This window comes from Sinocyclocheilus rhinocerous, unplaced genomic scaffold (assembly GCF_001515625.1).
Source record: "Sinocyclocheilus rhinocerous isolate Xijiao unplaced genomic scaffold, SAMN03320098_v1.1 scaffold2116, whole genome shotgun sequence".
NCBI classification, from domain to species: domain Eukaryota; kingdom Metazoa; phylum Chordata; class Actinopteri; order Cypriniformes; family Cyprinidae; genus Sinocyclocheilus; species Sinocyclocheilus rhinocerous.
In genome coordinates, this window is record NW_015623486.1 from 432420 (window position 1) to 452488 (window position 20069).

Sequence of the window (20069 nt, forward strand, 5' to 3'; positions counted from 1 at the left end):
AGGCTAAAACATGTAAATATGATATCTGGATCACTGTCAGATGAGCCGTCAGATGCTGAGCCGACCCAGGACGCATAACTTACCATCAGACTCTCCATCACTCATGGCATTTAGTGTTTCTAATACCTACCTTCCATAAATCGCCTGTTTTTAGTCATTTTGACTTTATTCATGAAACTGAAACCGCTAAATCAGTGAGTGAAAGGCGTTGCCTAGAAATGTACAATGTACATTGTTCTGCATAAATTTGACCCACTGGCGCTTATAGGTATAAATGCCCCATTTTTTGATCTGGTTTTATCTAAATAATTTTTAACAACATTGGATTGTAAATTACATCATTTTAGTAAAAGTCAATGACTGGGAGACTTGAATGTTTTATTTTAAATCTGTTATGTACATTTGAAAAACAGCCACTGGTCAAATTTACCCCGTGGCGGTTCTAGTGTTAAATGTGTATTTTGGATGTTTTCTGAAGACATGTTACGAAAAGCCAAAATCTCAAAATTGACCAGTGCATGAAAAAACAAAGTTTTTGCCTGTATAATATTGCCGTAAGAACGATAGAAGCGAATAACTTTTCCCACCATCATATAAACAAAAACTTGTGTGGTTTATGTTTACAGGAACTAAATCATCGTCTGAATGAGGAGATCACCAGAATGCACTCCTGCATCAGTGAAGACAAATCGACTTCCTCTCTGACACAAGGCAAAGACATCTATGAACTGGAGGTACAGCACCAACTCTGTCATCTGAATTTAGATCATATAAAGTCATCATGCACAACATTTAAACATTGCTTTGCTGCAGGTTTTGCTGCGAGTGAAGGAGTCCGAGATCCAGTACCTCAAACAGGAAATAAACTCTCTCAAAGACGAGCTGCAGTCGGCACTTCGAGTAATATGCACGCACACTTACACGCTCTGTACATGTGTTTCTCTTTAACTGCTCTCTGAACAAATCAATGTCATTCAAATATGTGTTTCAGGATAAGAAGTATGCTTCGGATAAGTACAAGGACATTTACACAGAGCTGAGTATCGTCAAAGCTAAAGCTGACTGTGACATTAACAAGCTGAGGGAGAAACTTTTGGCTGCTACAGAAGCTCTTGGGGAATTAGACGCTGAAGGAAGTGGCGTTACTGCCGGATACGGTGAGAGATTTAAAGGAATAATTCATGCAAAAATGACAATTCTCTCATCATTTAACCACCCTCATGTTCTCTGCGTGACTTTGTTTCTTCCATAGTGCACAAAAGGACAAAAAGGCACAATTATTCAGTTGCTGATGCTGGAGAATTACATTTTTGATTTTCAGTTTAATTATAGCAAATGAGATTTACATAGACTGAAATTAAACAAATTATTAATTCGTTTTATTGTATTATTTTAATATTTAATATACAATTATAATTGTTTTACACAATATTAATATTCACAATAAAATTCAACTAATTGATTTATTAAAAAATAAAGAAATGTAGATTAAAATTGTTAAGTGTTAATGTTAATCTGTTTTCTGTTATTGGCTAATGCAGATAATTTCATATTTGATCATCTCAGATAACTGCCAAACATCATCTAATTTTTTACTATAAGAGTGTGTACAAAAACGAAACATTTTCTTTTCTTTATTTGTGTCCGTTGCAGACATTATGAAGTCAAAGAGTAACCCAGATTTCCTGAAGAAAGAGAAATACAAACAGATACGTGGGGTCAGGTCAAAGGTGAGAGGTCAAAGTGTGTCCGTCTGTCTGTGTCATAAATATACACTCGTCATCCATTGATTCTATTGATATTCCTGTGCATTTATGTAGAAAATGATGTTGGTTGTGTGATTGTTTAATGTTATGCTGTGTATATGAGTGTTTGAGAAAGATATACTTGTGTTTATTAGGGCTGTCAGTCGATTAAAATAAATCATATTTGAATAAATCATTGAATAAACTACAAAATGTCAATATATATTCTGTTTTTTGGATTGTTCATGGCAGACCAAATTCTTGTATGCATGTATGTATTTATTCTTTTATTTTTATGCACATTTTTTCCTCAGATGATAAATGTAAATGGTACATGTTAGAAAAGGTAAATGTTAGAGAATTTATAATATTTGTTAATCATTGTATTTGTTCTTTTTTAAGTGACAGCCCTAGTATTTTTGTGTGTGTGAATTACGGAAAACTGTACACATTGTGTGTGTGTGTGTCTGTGTGTGTGTATCCTCACATGTGTGTACTGTCCTGTCAGGCAGAGAGTGAGGGGTTTTTCGGGGGTAGCTGACCGCTGTGACCCCATCAGGTCCTACAGGTGAAGCAGGTATCGCTCTTGTGAGTACGGCTGTGTTTGCATGGAATATGGAGCGTATTACACAGTATACTGTACTTGACCTTTCATTCCCAGTTTTGTGAGTAAACCAGAAGCACTGGATGCCACTCACATGCTCTGAGCTCAACAATATAGTTTGAAAGGTTTAGCATAAAAATAATGCGTACTGTTTCAAATACAGTATTATTTTTAAAATGGCAGACGGTATGTATTATATACTGTGCAGTATTTATTAAGCTAGTATTCCATTGTGAACACAGCCTTTGAATCCTGCATGAGCCCTATACCTCCTGACAGTTTAAAAAAATCACCTGTAACTTAACCCGGTCTGGCAGGTCGACACATAACCAGCACAGATCACATTTATCTGAGTGTTATGTGTTTGGACTGTTTATATGTTGGGTTTCTTGCTTTGTGTGTTTGTGTTTTGGTGTTTAAGTAGAATTTAGCCCTATTTAGATGGTAATTGTTTGTAAATGAACAGTTGCATTTACACTGCATTTACATGACAATATGCTTGTTGAAGTTGTTCATGTGTGACAAAAATGAAGTCTGGAAATTAAAACACTTGACTTGTTGAGGTGTGATCTGACTAGCTCCTGTAAATGCTGAAGTAACTCATGTGTAAAGCACTTACCGTCTGAATAGACTTTGTGTGTCATTGTCGTTTTCTTTGTGAATTTCCTTGTGATAAACCCTGAATATATTATACAACTTAAAGGGATATTTAAGGATATTTAATACTTCCAAACTGTACTTGGGATGCTCTAATTTGTTATAAATGCATTTGGGTGTACTTTTGGGGTAAATTGTCTCTAAATTACATCTTTGTGCATCTCAGAATCCTGCTGAAATATTCTTCATTATTTAAAGACACGAGGAAATGAAGTGTCATGTGTCCCGTTTAGGTCTCGAAGGCAATGAGACAGATCTAATAGTGTAATAATACAGAAACCGGAAACCGGTGTGTGTGTGTGTGTGTGTTCATGTGAACGTCTTTTGCTGGTGTCTTGTTGCACAATGAAGGAACCACAGCCAATGAATTACAGACATAAAAACAATGGATCTAAACCTGTTTAGAGAAAACCAAGTGAATATAGAAACAGGCTTTGGTTTAAAACTCCCTGAATGTCCCTTTAAGAAATGTGCATGTCCCATAGTGGAATGTTGTGAACCACACAGAAGTGAAGTTTTAAGCAGAATGAATCAAGGTTCCGTCTGAACTATTTTATGTGTGAAATAGATGATCATGGGAAATCATAAAAGCTGATTGCAATGCAGGTCATTTTTAGTGGTTTAGACCAGTGATTCCCAACCCTGGTCCTGGAGGCACCCCAACACTGCACATTTTGCATATCTTCTTTCGCTGACACACCAATTTCAGATCTTGGAGTCTCTACTAATGAGCTGATGACCTGAATCAGGTGTGATTGATTAAGGAGACATACAAAACATGCAGTGTTGGGGTGCCTCCAGGACCAGGGTTGGGAACCACTGGTTTAGACAGACAAAGTAAGTCACTGGAGTAAATCACTTTTTGGCGCTGTAGTTCTGCAATTTAATATACAGTCTATTTTATTTTTAATTTTAATTTTTTTGATTAATTTGATCTTATTTTTGTTTCTTTTTTCTTTTACTTAATTTTTACATTTTTATTTATTATTGTTATATACAACAGAACACATATTTGTTTGTTTGCATCTTTTTGTGACAGTCTTTTATTTACAGCAGAGAATATCATTTAACTGGAAATTATGTTGGCCATTGAATTTGAAAACCTAAACAGAAAATAATTATTTTTGCAGTGTGTAGTTCTGTAACATTACGTACAGTCTATTATTCATTTATTTGTTTATTTATGTTTATATTTAGCATTTTTAGATTAAATTACTGATTTTTATTTTTAGTTATTTATTAATTACAATTTAATTTAGGCTATCATATGCAGCAGAGAATATGTATGTATGTATTTTTTAATAGAGCAGCAAATATAATTTAATTCAAAATTATACTGGTATCAAATTGAGACATTTTTCGTAAATATGGCAAATTTCACCTAAAATAATTTTTCAGTATCTACCATAACCACCTTTATGGCCTCAGCTAGCAATGATATCAAAGTTGAATTTTGCTAATGAAAGTGCAATTTTGTGTACAGATCAATCAAGAGATTGAATATTCTGTGTGCAAACTGAAGTCTTTAAAGGATAGTTTTTATATTTAATATGGAAAAATCACAAAATTCTTTCATCTCAGCATTCTCTCTTTCTTTTTCAGAGTTTGAAGGAGGGACTGACAGTACAGGAGAGGATGAAGCTATTCGAAACTAAAGACTCCAGAAAGATATAACACACCTCACACACTTTCTTTCTTCCTTTTTTGTATTCTCGCTCTTTTAATGTCTTCATTTAGATCTTCTTGGTTGGTAGCTTTCTGATTGTGTTTTAATATTGTTTGTGTGAATTAAGGGAATGACATGTTTCAGTATTGACACAGACCATTTTTGCCAACCTTCAGCTCCGATGAACCCCATATTTTTGGTGTTTTTTGGTCTCTAGAAGTCCTGAAGCTGTTCCTCATCATCACAGTATATATGAACACACTCAGTATTGAACTAGAACATTAGACGTGTGTGTGTTTCTCATTCGAGTATCTTCTGAATGGCTGCTGTTGTCTTTGTAGGGGTGCTGGTGACATTTTTATGATTATTCTGAGAGAAGAAGAATTACTGAATTATTGACAGAGAGAGATGTTATTTTGCCAATGATATTGTAAATATGAGTAAAGTCGTGTACGTGATAACACTTTTTCAGACTTTCTAGTACTGTAACCTTGAGATGAAATGACGTGGTTTCTATAAGTTGGGTAACGTGAGTGCGAGTGTGTTTTGTAGAGTGTTTTTGATCGTCAAGAGAGTTTCGGGTGATTATGTGCTTCAGTCATTTACTTGAGGAGAATCTAATTGCTGTTTTAATTGCTTTTGTGTTGCTTCTGGTTTATTCGGACGTGTAAAATTTAGAGCAACCAAACGTGATCTCTGCTGTGGGCTGTTTTGGCGTAAAGCGTTCGTTCGGCTACAGATAGTGAGCTTATTTCGTCCTGTAATTCCATCTGAACGCGGGACATTTTAATGATTTCGTTATTCCAGCGTTCGTGCTGTTTAATACTGGCCCTTTGCATGAATATAAAGCACTTTGAGTCGTTAATTTCTGTGTTCTGGTTTTGAAACATGTGATTCCATATTCCTTCCGCTCCAGAATTCAGAAAGTATTGAACACACAACAAAGAAAACGCACTGTATAATAATATTCAATATTTGCTTTGTAAATAATTGGTTTTAGAGAAGATTCATTTATCTTGTTCTCTCGGTCTGCATAGAGGAAAAAAATATCTTTATATCTATCTATAAGCGATATGTCTACACCTAATTGCCTATCTGTATGAATATTTTTATTTTGGTGTGCGTGAATGTGATACATCTGTAATAATAAAAATGTTTTTGAATCAAAAATACAGTGATATATTGTCTTTTTAAAAAGAAAAGTGAATATTCTTCACAAAAAAAAGATAAGTTGTGAACAAAATGATGAGTAAAATTTTTTTGCTGCGTCCGAAGTCAAATTCTTTCCTACTATATATTGTGTGAAAAAAGTACACCAAAAGAGTAGTATGTCTGAATTCATAGTATTTGGGAAAAAATTGGTGAAAAGTACCTGGATGACTTACTACTTCCACCGAGACTACCTATTACTTAAAGTATGCATTCAATGGACACTTTACTATCCCATGAGGCCACAGGACTTCTAAATGGCAGTGAAGCAACGCAACAAATGTAGCACATTCAAATTAAAGGGATAGTTCACCCAAAAATGAAAATTCTGTCATTAATTACTCACCCTCATGTCGTTCCAAACCCTCTGACCTTCGTTCATCTTCAGAACACAAATTAAGATATTTCTTATGAAACAGATCATATGCTTAGTAACAGGTAACATGAAACGCCGAATCAGTTAAACTATTGCATCGCAAAATGATTAAAGGGGTCATCGGATGCGACATGCACTTTTACAAGCTGTTTGAACTGAAATGTGTGTTGGCAGTGTGTGTACGCAAAGATCCACACAGTTTTTTTTTTTTTTAAATCTCGTTAAATCATTTCCCCTTTCTCAAATCGAGCCGATCTCAGATGCCTGTCTGTGTGACGTCACACAGACAGGCTTCAAATTAAAGGGATAGTTCACCCAAAAATGAAAATTCTGTCATTAATTACTCACCCTCATGTCGTTCCAAACCCTCTGACCTTCGTTCATCTTCAGAACACAAATTAAGATATTTCTTATGAAACAGATCATATGCTTAGTAACAGGTAACATGAAACGCCGAATCAGTTAAACTATTGCATCGCAAAATGATTAAAGGGGTCATCGGATGCGACATGCACTTTTACAAGCTGTTTGAACTGAAATGTGTGTTGGCAGTGTGTGTACGCAAAGATCCACACAGTTTTTTTTTTTTTTAAATCTCGTTAAATCATTTCCCCTTTCTCAAATCGAGCCGATCTCAGATGCCTGTCAAAAACAGCTTGCTCTGAAAAGAGCTGTTTTTGATGTTGTTTTACACTACCATTTAGAAATTTTAACCAAACTATGTTACAGACTTTTCATTAAGACCCTAAATCATATCAACTTGTGGAAAATGGGCATCCGATGACCCCTTTAACTGTTTCAAAGCGCTCTAATCAGGTCACGTATCGCGAATCATTTGATTCACATCGAGACTTCAAATCATGTAACGCAAATCATTTAGATCGGGACCTTGGAGCCGGTTCGCAAAAAATTTGGTTTAGATCGGAGCTTCAGTCGCGTATCGTGAATCATCTGATCAGGGCTTCGGAGTGCGTATCGCGAATCATTTGTTGTAGATTGGAACCTCGGAGCGGGTTTGTGAATATTTTGATTCAGATCGGAACCTCGGAGCGGGTTAGCGAATCATTAAATGATTCGTGATCCTCACTCCGAAGTTACAATCTGAAATGATGGTTCGTGAATTAAGATCGGGACTTCGGACCGCGGATCACAAATCATTTGATTTAGATCAGGAATTCGGTGTGGGTTTGCAAATTATTCGATTTACTGTAGATTGGAACTTCGGAGCGGGTTCGTAAATTTTTCCGATTCAGATCGGGACTTCGGAGAGGGTTTGTGAATCTTTTTTTCTGATTCCTTTTTTTTATTAAACGGTACAAAACATCAAACCATTAAGGCAGTACAGTTAAAAACAAAGACAAAAGAAATAAAGTATACACAAATAAAAATCCCTGAAGAAAATTAACCATGGTGGTTTTATCATAGTAAAAGTGTAGTAACTAACCATGTTTTTTTTGGTAGTAAAACCATGGTTAATTTTCATAAGGGATGTGTTGCCAGGTTAACAAACAAACAAATAAATAAAAATGTACACCTTAAGAGGACACCGAGGATAGAGGTGCGGTTTTCACTGCTTCAGTATTAACAGAGCTTTGGATAGTTTCCATATACTTGTCTAGATCAACTTTGAGTAAAGAAAAGAGAAATTTAGATCCAGATTTTTGAAATGAAATTGAAATTTAGCTGGCAAGAAACACAAATTAAGTAAGTTATATTTTCCTTTATTCTTTTTGGAGTAGGCTAGTCAAACAATTCAAAGAAAATATCTTTAAAACAGAAAGAAAGGTCACTTAGGCTACGAAATGAGATTGGACATTCCTTGACTTAAAACTTGTCAGAAAGCAGCCGGTTTATCAGAGCTGCACCTTGCTGTGTTTCGCAGTGTCGTGAGGTGAACTGAACAACACATGCTCTGCTGAAACCTCTGAGCAGCAGATGACTGACTGATACTGAAAGAAGAAGTGCAGCAGCAGTAATCTGATATCTGTCATCATCATCATCATTAACCACATGTGTTCATCTGGATCTCAGCCGGCCTTCAGCTCCACACTGCATTCTACTCATGAAAAAGTATACTGAAGTATGGATATGTTGCGTTAAAGAAGTAATGTTTGTCCTGGCCAGCAGAGGACAGTCACGGTTCAGTTTTTATGTCTTTTATTTTGTCTCAGTATTTAATTTAATTCTCACCTTTCTTATAAAATGTTTTAATAAACAAAGCAAATTGCAGTTGACTTTGACAGCCAGCGGTAATTATGCAGCTTTGTTGTGTGAAAAAGAATCTGACATTTTGATAATGACATCTTTTGTGAAAATAAAAATCTTGATTTCTGCTGCAAAATGCCATAGCATTTTAGAGAAACACTTTTATACCGACACTAATCATGCTTCATTATTAATGATAATATTTATGCTAATTGTTTGAAGTTGCATTCAGATTCACTTGACTCAAAAATGTGCTCCTTTGAACATGCATGATGCATTTGTCCTTTTTAGCTTAAAACCCGCTCATAACAATATGCATTCTGCTACATAATTTAAGTGACAGTGGATACAGGAAGACTATTTTTATTAGGCAAGCTTTTTGTCAGTAAAAAAAAAATCTCAAAATTTCGTGTTGCTTGATTTATGGTTAAAGATCATTTATTTCCCACTAGGAAACTTTATTTTTGTTATGCAATGATCTTTCACAACCCAGGTATAACCTGTTTGTGAAGAAATATGGAGAGAGAAAATCTTGAATAATTCTTGAAATTGGATTCACTTTGATCTATTCAGTAGAGTCGTGGTTAACTGTTTTCACTGTACTGAAATGAAGAACAAAGCATTTGTGCTGCTCAGCAGTGAATAATGAATCCAGCAGTCAGCTAAGGATTCAGAGCACAAATACAAACATGTTTCCTGCTATTAACGCTCGATGACCACAGTTATGTAAGTGCATATGTGGGTTTAGTGTGTGAAATTCCCATCATACGTGTCTGTCACTCATCTCAACACATGCTGCCAGTCATTCAAATAAAATATATGTGGGTAATAATATGTAAGATATTCTTCAAGAACCTCCCTGAGCTGCACTCATGAAATGAATGCTGTTAATAATAGTTCAGTTTTATTCAATAATGCAGAAAGTTCTGCATGATTCATCAACATTAAAGGCCCAGTGTGTGTGCGTGTGATCTGTCTGGACTCTTTTTCAAGAGCCCACACTTTCAAGGAAAGAAGACTGCATATGTTAAATGACAAACCTATGTATTTATTAAATTGTGTTTTTTTCTTCTCAAAATTATTATTGTTCTTTTTTGTCCTGCAGCACTGAGTCAGAAATCTCTACGTTTAAAGCACCTATACATCAGTTACAGTTTTATTTCTATTTTTGATATACATATATATATATATATATATAAAAATTTAACATGCTGAAAGTAAGGGTTTGTTCGTAAACGTTTTTTTTTTCCAAATGTTTAACTGTTAAATAAATAAATACAAACTGATACTCGTTTCCAGGCCAATTTAAATATGAACTGAGCAGGAAAATTGTTATTGTCGAGCTTTTGTTGCTTTCTTCTCCCTCCTTTGGCTTTCTTTAATTATGGTTCCCTTGACGATGCAGGACACCTGGAACCACGTTGTGAGGAGAATGTTCTGTTATCGCGTGTGTCATGTTTCCATTTTAAACAGAATCCACAGATGGAGTTGAACTCGCGTCTTACTGGACGACAAACCACGAGGTGGAGAGAAATGTATGCAGATGACCGCTAGACGCCGTTACCTGTATCTGCTTCCTTGTTTAGGTTGGTTTAGTGCTGACTCGCTGCTCGGGCATGTTTGATGATTTCATTGGAAGTCAAGTCGAAGGCATCATTCCACAGTCGAAAATATTTGCAACACTAAACTGCATCCACCTAATTTTTCATCGCAGAAGTAAGTAATTTTATGTGAAAGTGCGAGACTTCCGGTTCATTTGCCGCGGTCGGTGAGTAACTAGAGAATAACAAAGTAAGTAGATGATAATACTATTTGCGCAAAACCAGTTAGTTTATTATCACGATAATAAATTAAAATAATATGATAACAAATACCAGTTTGCGACACCAAGCAACAACCATGGACTGTTTGTGTAGAGGTAAAATAAGTGGAAGCGAATGACACTGGAAGCCTCGTAAACATTCAAGTTTAAAATGGCCGCGTCCAACACTTTTACTAAAAAAATAAGGTGGTGGATAATTGTCTACCACTTTTTCCGACAAACAAACCAGACAGAAGAGTAGATTAACGTCGGTGGACTTAAATTTCTGCGCTTGAAACAAGATATCATCTGATGTTCATTCATGTTTATTTTGTGTTATAACTAGCAAAGTGGAAGAGATAATTGGTTCACATGCCGCTTGAACCAGACGCTACAGTGATCTGTCACAACCAAGCGGCAACCTCCCGCTCTCTCTCGTGAAGCCAACACGGAAGTGACTTAAACTGTAATTCATCGACTGGCCGCTAGAGGCTGGCTGCAAAAGGGAGTCAATCCCATAGACTCCCCATGTTAAAATGCCCAACTTTACAGCAGAAAAAAACATGTTTACAGCCTGGTTCAAAAAATGATTTTGGTCTATATAGCTAATTTTGCCCTTCATGACAACTGTGAGGGGGGGGTGTGAATTTTGTTATAACTCATCCGTTTAAATTATATTAAGCCTTAAAGTTCTGCATAATTAAGGGGGCGTGGCCACTTGAGTGACAGGTGGATTGCCGCTGCTGTCACCACCGTCGAGCTAGGTGGGCGTGGTTTCAGCAGCCAGCTCCCGCCTTTTTGCCCATTTTTGATTACCCGGGAGTGATGCGCGGTGACGCGCTGCCAAGATGGCGACGACCGGCTCCGCCTACTTTGAGCTTCAGAAACGCTCTTCAGGAACCTATGGGTGACGTCACGGACACTACGTCCATGTTTTTATACAGTCTATGGTCACAACACATTAAAGAGCCACAGAATGGTAGGCTATTATTTGAATTTCTTAAAAATGATCATATTTTAAAGATGAGATTGCTTCACACCAAAAGTAACCTGCTCTTGTTGTCAGTTTCCTCTTTGCAATGTATTTTTCACTGCGTTTGAACATGATGTGTGTGTGGCATAAGTGGCTTGTCGGATGTAGCAACAGTAACTAAGGGGGGCGGGTCTTTGCAGGCCTTATAAACATTCAAACGTCCTTTTAAAAGGCTTTTTGAACATTTTAAAAACTTTCAAAGAACATTTACAGTTTACCTTGTAGTTAAAAGTTACAGAATATGAATTTCTTTGAATTTTAGCTCCCTTTAAAGGATAGTTATCTCCCAAAAATGAAGATTTTCATTTTCAATTGAATGGTGAGTCATTATTCACTCACCCTCAAGTGGTTCCAAACTTGTAGGAGTTTTTTCTTCTGCTGAAAATAATAATAAAAGAAAAGATATTTTGAATTTAGGTAACCAAATTGATGGTAGCCATTGACTTCCATAGTATGGAATAAAAATACTATGGAAGTCAACTGTCTGGTAACCCATATTTTTCAAAATATCTTTTTATGTTCAACAGAAGAAAGAAACGCATTCAGGTTTGGAACAATGTGTGGGTGAGACAGAAATGCAGAAATGATGACAATTTTCATTTTTGGGTGAACTAGCCCTTTAATTCTACTTCCATTCAAAGTTTGAATTCAAACTGCAGTTCTTCATCATGTTTGCTCTCTCAGAGTCAGTAACAGAATGAATTCAAAAGGCATGAATAGTACACAACCCTGATGACGTTGATGTGAAAAAGTAAGTACACCCCATGAACATTTACATTGATCTTCATGTCAGCAATACTGTATGTGATCTAATTTGTAATAACCAGGCATGTGAACACAAATTAAGATGCAGTTTTCTGCTATGGAACATAAAAACACAGTGGCAGGTGTCGTTCTCTTTGGCAGAAATCACGTCTCGTAGGCGTTTCTTGTCATTGTCTTTCAGTCTCCTAAATTGGCTGTTTTCAACAGTTTTGCCCATTTCTACCTACAGTAATTCAACTCCCCACAACATTTCTATATCATTCAGATGTGTGGCTGTTCCATAACCAATCATTCTTTATGTTAATTTTGTGTTGTGAGACCCACATATATTCAGTTTCAGGTTTTACGTGTCCTGTATAATTCCCTTGTATAATGCAGTATTTTATATTGACTACATGATGTTAGATGGACTAGACTAGTTAGTAAGTTAGGAAAGTTAGAAAAGCAGCCTCAGTTTAAAATGTTTCCACCATCATTATTTGCAATTCATAAGACGTCCAACTCTTTTACACAGTTTATGATAAACATTCACTTTCAAGCCAATAAAATGCATCATAGAGTCAAAGCTCTGACATTAAATGATAACATCTGCAGAGACTGAAGTATAAAAAGTGTATTACAGTGTTCATCCATTATACAGTTTGGTTGCTTGGAGGCATTTTTGTTGACAATCACGTGCAAAGCTTACAGTAGCATTACCATTTTGCTTCTTTATACGTCATCTTCCATGCATCAGGCAAAGCGATAAGCATAAGAACAAACCTGACCAGTAGGTTTCTGTTTTTGTGGCTCACAGTTACTATCCAAGATCATTTGCATTGCAGTTCCGCTTAATTGTAAATTTTGAATGATTTTGAATGAATCAAATTTTGATATTTAAATAGAATATTAAACAATCTTTTCAACCACTAATTCCGATCAACCATCCATATAAGAAGTGAATGTGTATCATTTCATATAAAAGGCTTGGGAATAATAGTGAAACAGCAGAAGCAGAGACTGACCTAGTCTTCATTTCTTTTTCTTTTTTTTTAATACAAAAAAAAAGTTGTACCGTACAGCTCACAAAAGTTATAATTCTCTGTGTTTTCTTAAGGAATACATTGCTTCACTTCAAACTGGTAAAATCGAAATGTTTTTGTCCTGATAAATTGTGGTTGATACATCACGTATTGCTTTGATCTTTTCATTATTGCTTCATGAATGTGCCCTTCATGCTATCATACAGTCATAGACAGATGGCGTAAAACATACACACACACACACACACAGTCTCTCGTGAAATGCAGCAGCATTCAATCTGAGCCACATTGTTTAATGAGTGATTATTTCTATCTGTGAACTATCTTCTTAATAGAATATTCCGGCATAAATACAGCTAAAGCTCATTTCAAACATCCGTGGCATGTTGTCAGACACACCAAATGATAAATTTGTCCCTCTGTTAATGCTTGTGCGCTACCGCTCTGACACCTGTAGGTGGCGTTTTCTCTAGGTAAAAGTCTCTTTCTGGACTCCTTGCAGAGACTGTGGATAAGTTCATGTTTACTGGCTTCACATGGTCATGACAGGATCTAAGAAATTGGATTTAACTGTACACATCAACGTAACAGTAATTTTATCACACTATAGTTTCATGTCAGCACATATAATGTTTTGCTTCACACCAAAAGTAACCTTTCAAGTTACTTTCATAAGCAATGCCTCTGCCCCAAAACCTAGTAAGCAGCCCTGATGTCTGTTTTCTTAGCATTTTAAATCAAATTGTACCTCATAAGTGATCAGTTTGGCTCTACATAGAGGTCATGTCAAACAAGACCCACAGTGAATTTACGTGATACCAACAACGTGATAAACATAAAATATAATACATATATTGGATAATGTAGTCTTTTTAATCAGACTGAATGATATTATGGTTTTTGTTATTGACTCAAATGTCAGTAGTTTTTTCCCCACAGAACTTGGAGCTTTCCAAAACCCTAAATCGAATCAATTGAACAAATTTGCAAAATGATTCACTGTTTCGAACATTTCGAAACAGTTATAATGTGACAAAGCCCAGTTTATCGCAATTTATATGCGATGCGAATCACTGATTCAAAACAAACGATTCTCAGAAGTTTCGAAGCTCCACAAAGATGGTGCATAAGAATTTGGCCGAAATAAATTTTCTTTGAATTTTTACATGGAGAGCACCTCAAAGTCTCCCTATGTAGACAGCTCATTAGGTTTTGAAACAAAGACACTGTATTTTAATGCCTTGCCCCATATAGCCTACTTTTTTTAGTACATTACTGTAAACATGATTTTTGTTTGTTTTTACATGAAATGCTGATTAAATCATTTTCTGTAATCATTGACAGCTTCATTTAACCTGAAGCATTCCTTATATGAATTGCTAAAATGCTTCAAGTGAGGTTTTTGTCGCAATAAAAAGAGAGAATGAAATGCAGATTGAACTAAACACTCAGGCAGACAGTGTGCATAGATCAGTGAATATTTTACACTATCATTCTCATTCTTCACATTTCAAGTTAGTTAGGCGTGTAATTTTCTTGTTGTATGTATATAGAAATGCAAAAATGTTGGCATTCTTGAATCCCATTCTGTTTAGGAAAAGTTCAGCAGAAATTTGAAATACATTAAGACAGAGGTAAATGTTTTAAAATATGACATTTGAAGGGAAGTTTCTGGATTCACACAGAGTTTTCTATCAGGCATTTCTGTCAGAGCCTCAGGGAAAATAGATGAAGTATCTAAATAACATGATTTTCCCCATTGAGTTCTCTGAAGATCTGCTGCTATTTTAGGTTACGTGGTGCAAACTGATAATGTCTACATTATATATCTATCTACCTAAATATATATATATATATATATCTATTTTGCTATAAATATATCTATATAACATATATGCAAGAGCATGTTGTCATCATTTTAGGAGCATTTGCCATTTAACCATCTCCTTGTGCTGTACAAACACACACACACACACACACACACATTCACACTCAGGTGCTCACATTGTTCACTTGGTCTGTCTAGGTAGTGCAGTTGTAAAGGGGAATTTATCATGTCTCACTGATCAATGTGTGTGTAGATCTCCAGGGATAGTGTGACATTGCTTGTCATTTGTGCTCGGATTGAATGCAAAAATAAAAATATTGATTTCGTTCTTTGTATAGGTAACATTGTCTTTGCTTTTCTCTCACTAGAAATTAATACCGCACACAAAGCCATGTATCTATGCATAAATATTTACACATTAAAGGAATAGTGCACCAAAAAAATTGTTTTCATTGTTTTGTCATTGTTTTCATGCCCTCATGTTGTTTCAAATGTGTGTGCTTTTATTTATTTATGTGGAATGCAAATTTTTAATATATGTAAAATAAGAATTGTTTTACATTTATAAACAAAATATAATAAAATAGTTCTATATTATATATATTATGTAAGTTTATTATTTTTTTATAAATTGATAATTGATTCTTTACTATTACAATACGTACTTTTACAAATATATTATTTTTTGAAATCTTTCCTTTTTGTTCCACAGAAGAAAGAAAGTCATACCGTTTCGGAATGACACGAGGGCGAGTAAGTGATGACAGAATGCTCAATTTTGGGTGAACTATCCCTTTAAGAATGAAGAGTTTAACAGCTAAACTATTTTCATGAAACAAAATGAGGAAAAGATTCAAGTTTTCCATGCAGGATAAAAAGATTCCTACTGCCCTTCTCTTTTTTCGAATCTTCCGCTAAGCGTCTTTCCAGCTTTCACACATTCACCCGTTTGTTTTTTTTCGCTGATTCACGCGCTCACTCTCTCTGTATGGCACTTTGCATTGTTCTGCATTGTAGAAGCTCCAGTATCTCCAGGAACGCGTCACAAAATTTGAGTATCAAAAAGGTCGTAGTAAAGGTTCATATCTCCGACTCCCTGCGGTATGACCTTTGCTCTGTGCAGTGAGGGTTCTGCAGTCGTTCGAAATCATGTCGAGGGGTTCTCTCTGGGCTGAGGCTCATTGCTCGTTCTGGCTTTATCCTTTCCGGACTGTTGTCCTCCTCCTCTTCGTGGCTCAGGATCGCCAGCTCGTTCTCGTAGCAGAAGGAGTTGGCGCTGGGCACCACCAGGTACTTGTTTTCCATCATGTCCTTGGCACTGCAGCGTGGTGTGGACGGCACCTCGTACGTCTTGTGGAAGTGTGAGTAGTCAACCTTGTATTGGTTCTTTTCCTCGAACAGCACCGGCTCAAATCGATGCCCCCAGAGGATCTCGCTAGCCAAGTAGGAGCTTCGCGCCTGTGCCGTCATGGCCGTGGCCTCCACCATTCCCTCCAAGATGACCACGATCTCAAAATCCGCCGTTTCTAGGTCCTGCTTGCTGATGCCGAACAAAGGGCTCTCTTGGTCAATTTGATGCAGGATGGTGATTGGCGAGACGAGGAAGATGCGGTCAAGTCCTTTGTCGAAACCAACGTTAATGTCCAACTGGTCAAGGGGGATGTACTCGCCTTCGGTCGTAACCCGCGGCTTGATGAGCTGCGCTCGGACATGTGCCTCAACGATGTGGCTCTTTCGCAAGTTCCCCACCCGCCACATCAAGCATAGTTTCCCGTCTCGCATGGCTATGATGGCGTTATGCGAGAACAGTAGAGTCTGCGCTCGCTTCTTGGGGCGTGCCATTTTGGCCATGATTGCCCCAATCATGAAGCAGTCGATGATGCTGCCCACGATGGACTGGAAGACCACGAGAAAAACCGCGAGAGGACACTCTTCCGTCACGCAGCGGAAACCGTAACCGATGGTCGTTTGTGTCTCGATGGAGAACAGGAACGCTGCAATGAAGCCGTTCACTTGTAGCACGCAGGGTGTGAAGTTGTCGTCCCCCGCCGGGTTGTCCAAGTCACCGTGAAGAAGCGCGATGACCCAAAACGCCAAGCCGAAAGCTAACCAAGAAATCACAAAGACTAGTGTGAAAACGATCAGCATGTAGCGCCAGCGGATGTCCACACAAGTGGTGAAAATGTCCGCCAGGTAGCGCTGGGATTTCTCGTCCATGTTGGTGAACTGCACATTGCACTGTCCGTTTTTCTTCACGAAACGGTTGCGACATTTCCGCCGAGTATGGATCTTGCCGTTGCCGTATCCATTCATCCCTCCACCGTGCATGGTTGTCAAGCGCAGACCATCCTCCTCCGTCGACACGATGCTGTAGCGACCGATCCGACCCACGCTCATTCTCTTTAGCTCTCCTTGGCCTTCCTATCTTTGCGATCTGGTGTTCCCTCTCTTTTGGAGCGGTTTAGTAGTAGTACGAGTCCAGGGTGGTGGGTGGTTCAGTTGGTCACCGTGAAGAAGCGCGATGACCCAAAACGCCAAGCCGAACGCTAACCAAGAAATCACGAAGACTAGTGTGAAAACGATCAGCATGTAGCGCCAGCGGATGTCCACGCAAGTGGTGAAAATGTCCGCCAGGTAGCGCTGGGATTTCTCGTCCATGTTGGTGAACTGCACATTGCACTGTCCGTTTTTCTTCACGAAACGGTTGCGACATTTCCGCCGAGTATGGATCTTGCCGTTGCCGTATCCATTCATCCCTCCACCGTGCATGGTTGTCAAGCGCAGACCATCCTCCTCCGTCGACACGATGCTGTAGCGACCGATCCGACCCACGCTCATTCTCTTTAGCTCTCCTTGGCCTTCCTATCTTTGCGATCTGGTGTTCCCTCTCTTTTGGAGCGGTTTAGTAGTAGTACGAGTCCAGGGTGGTGGGTGGTTCAGTTGTAGTGTTGTTGGGACAAGTCCAATCCAAAGTAGAAGCCCTTCGGTTTCCTCAGACCCTTGAAAAAAAGAAACAGATCATTAGTGCTGCATGTTTGTATCAGTTCATAAAGCTAAAAATAAGAATGGTGCCGTTTGAGAGAGATGCTGCATATATAAACATTCTTTGATCAAAGTAATAGTTTCAGCAGATATTCTTTCAAGCAATTTGCTGCATTTATTATTATAAAAAAGGTGTTAAAAGTATTTGTAAGAGCATTGATAGGTGGTTTCTAGGGAATTGCCGGGTGGTTGCTAGGGTGTCCTAAATCTTTGGTAGGGCATTACTAGGGCATTCTGAGTTTTTACTAGGGCGTTGCTAGGTGTTTGCTAAGGGGTTTCTGAGTGTTTGCTAGGGCATTACTAGGTGTTTGCTAGAGTGTTCTGAATGTTTGTTAGGGTGTTGCTAGGTGGTTGCTAGGCATTCTGGGTGTTTCCTAGGATGTTGCCAGGTGGTTGCTACCATGTTCTAAACGTTTTCTAGGGCATTGGTGGTTGCTAGGGTGTCTTGAATCTTTGGTAGAGTGTTGCCTGGGTGTTTAGAGTTTTTACTAGGGTGCTGCCAGGTGTTGATAAGGGCATTTTATGTGTTTGCTAGTGTGTTGTCAATGTTTACTAGAGCGTCGCTAGGGGGTTCTGAGTGTTTGTTGGGACATTGCTAGGCTTTCTGGGTGTTTTCCAAGGTGTTGCTATGTGGCTGCTAGGCTTTCTGGGTGTTTTCTAGGATGTTGCCAGGGAGTTGCTACAGTGTTCTGAATGTTTGTTAGGGTGTCGCTAGGTGGTTGCTAGTGTTTTCTAGGATGTTGTTACAGTGTTCTGAATGTTTGTTAGGGTGTTGCTAGGTGGTTGCTGTAATGTTCTGAATGTTTGTTAGGGTTTTGCTACTGTAGGTGGTTGCTAGGCTTACTGGGTGTTTTCTAGGATGTTGCTGCAGTGTTCTGAATGTTTGTTAGTGTGTTGCCTAGGTGGTTGCTAGATATTAGGGTGTTTCTATGTGGTTTCTAGGCTTTGTGGGTGTTTTCTAGGATGTTTCTAGGATGTTGTTACAGTGTTCTGAATGTTTGTTAGAGTGTTGCTAAGTGGTTGCTAGGCTTTCTGGTAGACCTGTCGCAATAATCAATATATCGACTTATCGCGCAATATATGTACATGATCTCAATAACCTATATATTGCACAACAAAAAGTTGTTATCGTGACAGGCCTACTTTCTGGGTGTTTTCTAGGATGTTGCTGCAGTGTTCTGAATGTTTGTTAGTGTGTTGCCTAGGTGGTTGCTAAATGTTACGGTGTTTCTAGGTGGTTTCTAGGCTTTGTGGGTGTTTTCTAGGATGTTGTTACAGTGTCCTGAATGTTTGTTAGAGTGTTACTAAGTGGTTGATAGGCTTTCTGGTTGTTTTCTAGGATGTTGCTGCAGTGTTCAGAATGTTTGTTGGGGTGTTGCTAGGTGGTTGCTAGGGTGCTCTGTATGTTTGCAAGTGCACTACTAGGTTGTTTGGGTATTTTCTAGGATGTTGCTAGGGGTTGATAGGCTATTCTGGATGTTCTGAAAGTTTTTTTTTTCTGCATTGTATAATATATAAGTATTTATAACCATAACTTCTCTTACATTCGCTGCCATATTGATTTTATCTGTGTAGTGCTTTCTGAAAAATGCTTTCTGTGTAGGCAGCTCACTAGGGTTTAGAGCTAAAATGTGCCATATGGAGTTCATTCATTTACTTACTTTAGTTTCACCTGGTTTCAGATGGTGCGTGTTTTACCTTCAGACAAAAGCTGATCATGAAGAGTAAAAGAGGCTGTTTTGTTTTTGGCTCATTTTAAGGAAACAGTCAGATTCTCTGTCTGACATTAGCTTGGCGTTGCACAAGACTTTGTATGATATTAGCGTGTACAGGTCAAGGCAGGACACAGGTTTCATTTCAGGTTTCTCATGTATGTGTTTTTGTTCTCGGCTTGTACATTATTTATCAGAGCTCTGTTTTAAAGCTGCTTAACACAACAGAGATGTTCTGGCTATCAAATCACACACACACAACCGCAGATGTCCCTCAGGAGACCCAACTCCTACCCTCCGAAACATTTGCACCAAAGTAAAAATGACGTAAAAGGGGTGTTAACGTTTTGGGAGTTTGTGCATGTGCCCCGTGTGTGTTTGAGAGTGTTTGCGCACACACGCTT

The 20069-nt window shown here is 37.9% G+C and overlaps 1 protein-coding gene and 1 pseudogene across 1 annotated transcript; one reads left to right on the forward strand and one right to left on the reverse strand.

Moving 5' to 3' along the window:
- Window positions 1-5806, forward strand: part of LOC107753221 (plectin-like) — a 44547-nt pseudogene extending 38741 nt beyond the window's left edge.
- A 9998-nt stretch (window positions 5807-15804) lies between these two features.
- Window positions 15805-17399, reverse strand: LOC107753126 (ATP-sensitive inward rectifier potassium channel 12-like). The gene has a single exon (XM_016569281.1). The coding sequence runs from the start codon at window positions 17306-17308 to the stop codon at window positions 15992-15994; it is 1317 nt and encodes a 438-aa protein (XP_016424767.1). The 5' UTR covers window positions 17309-17399; the 3' UTR covers window positions 15805-15991.
- Window positions 17400-20069: the final 2670 nt, after the last annotated feature.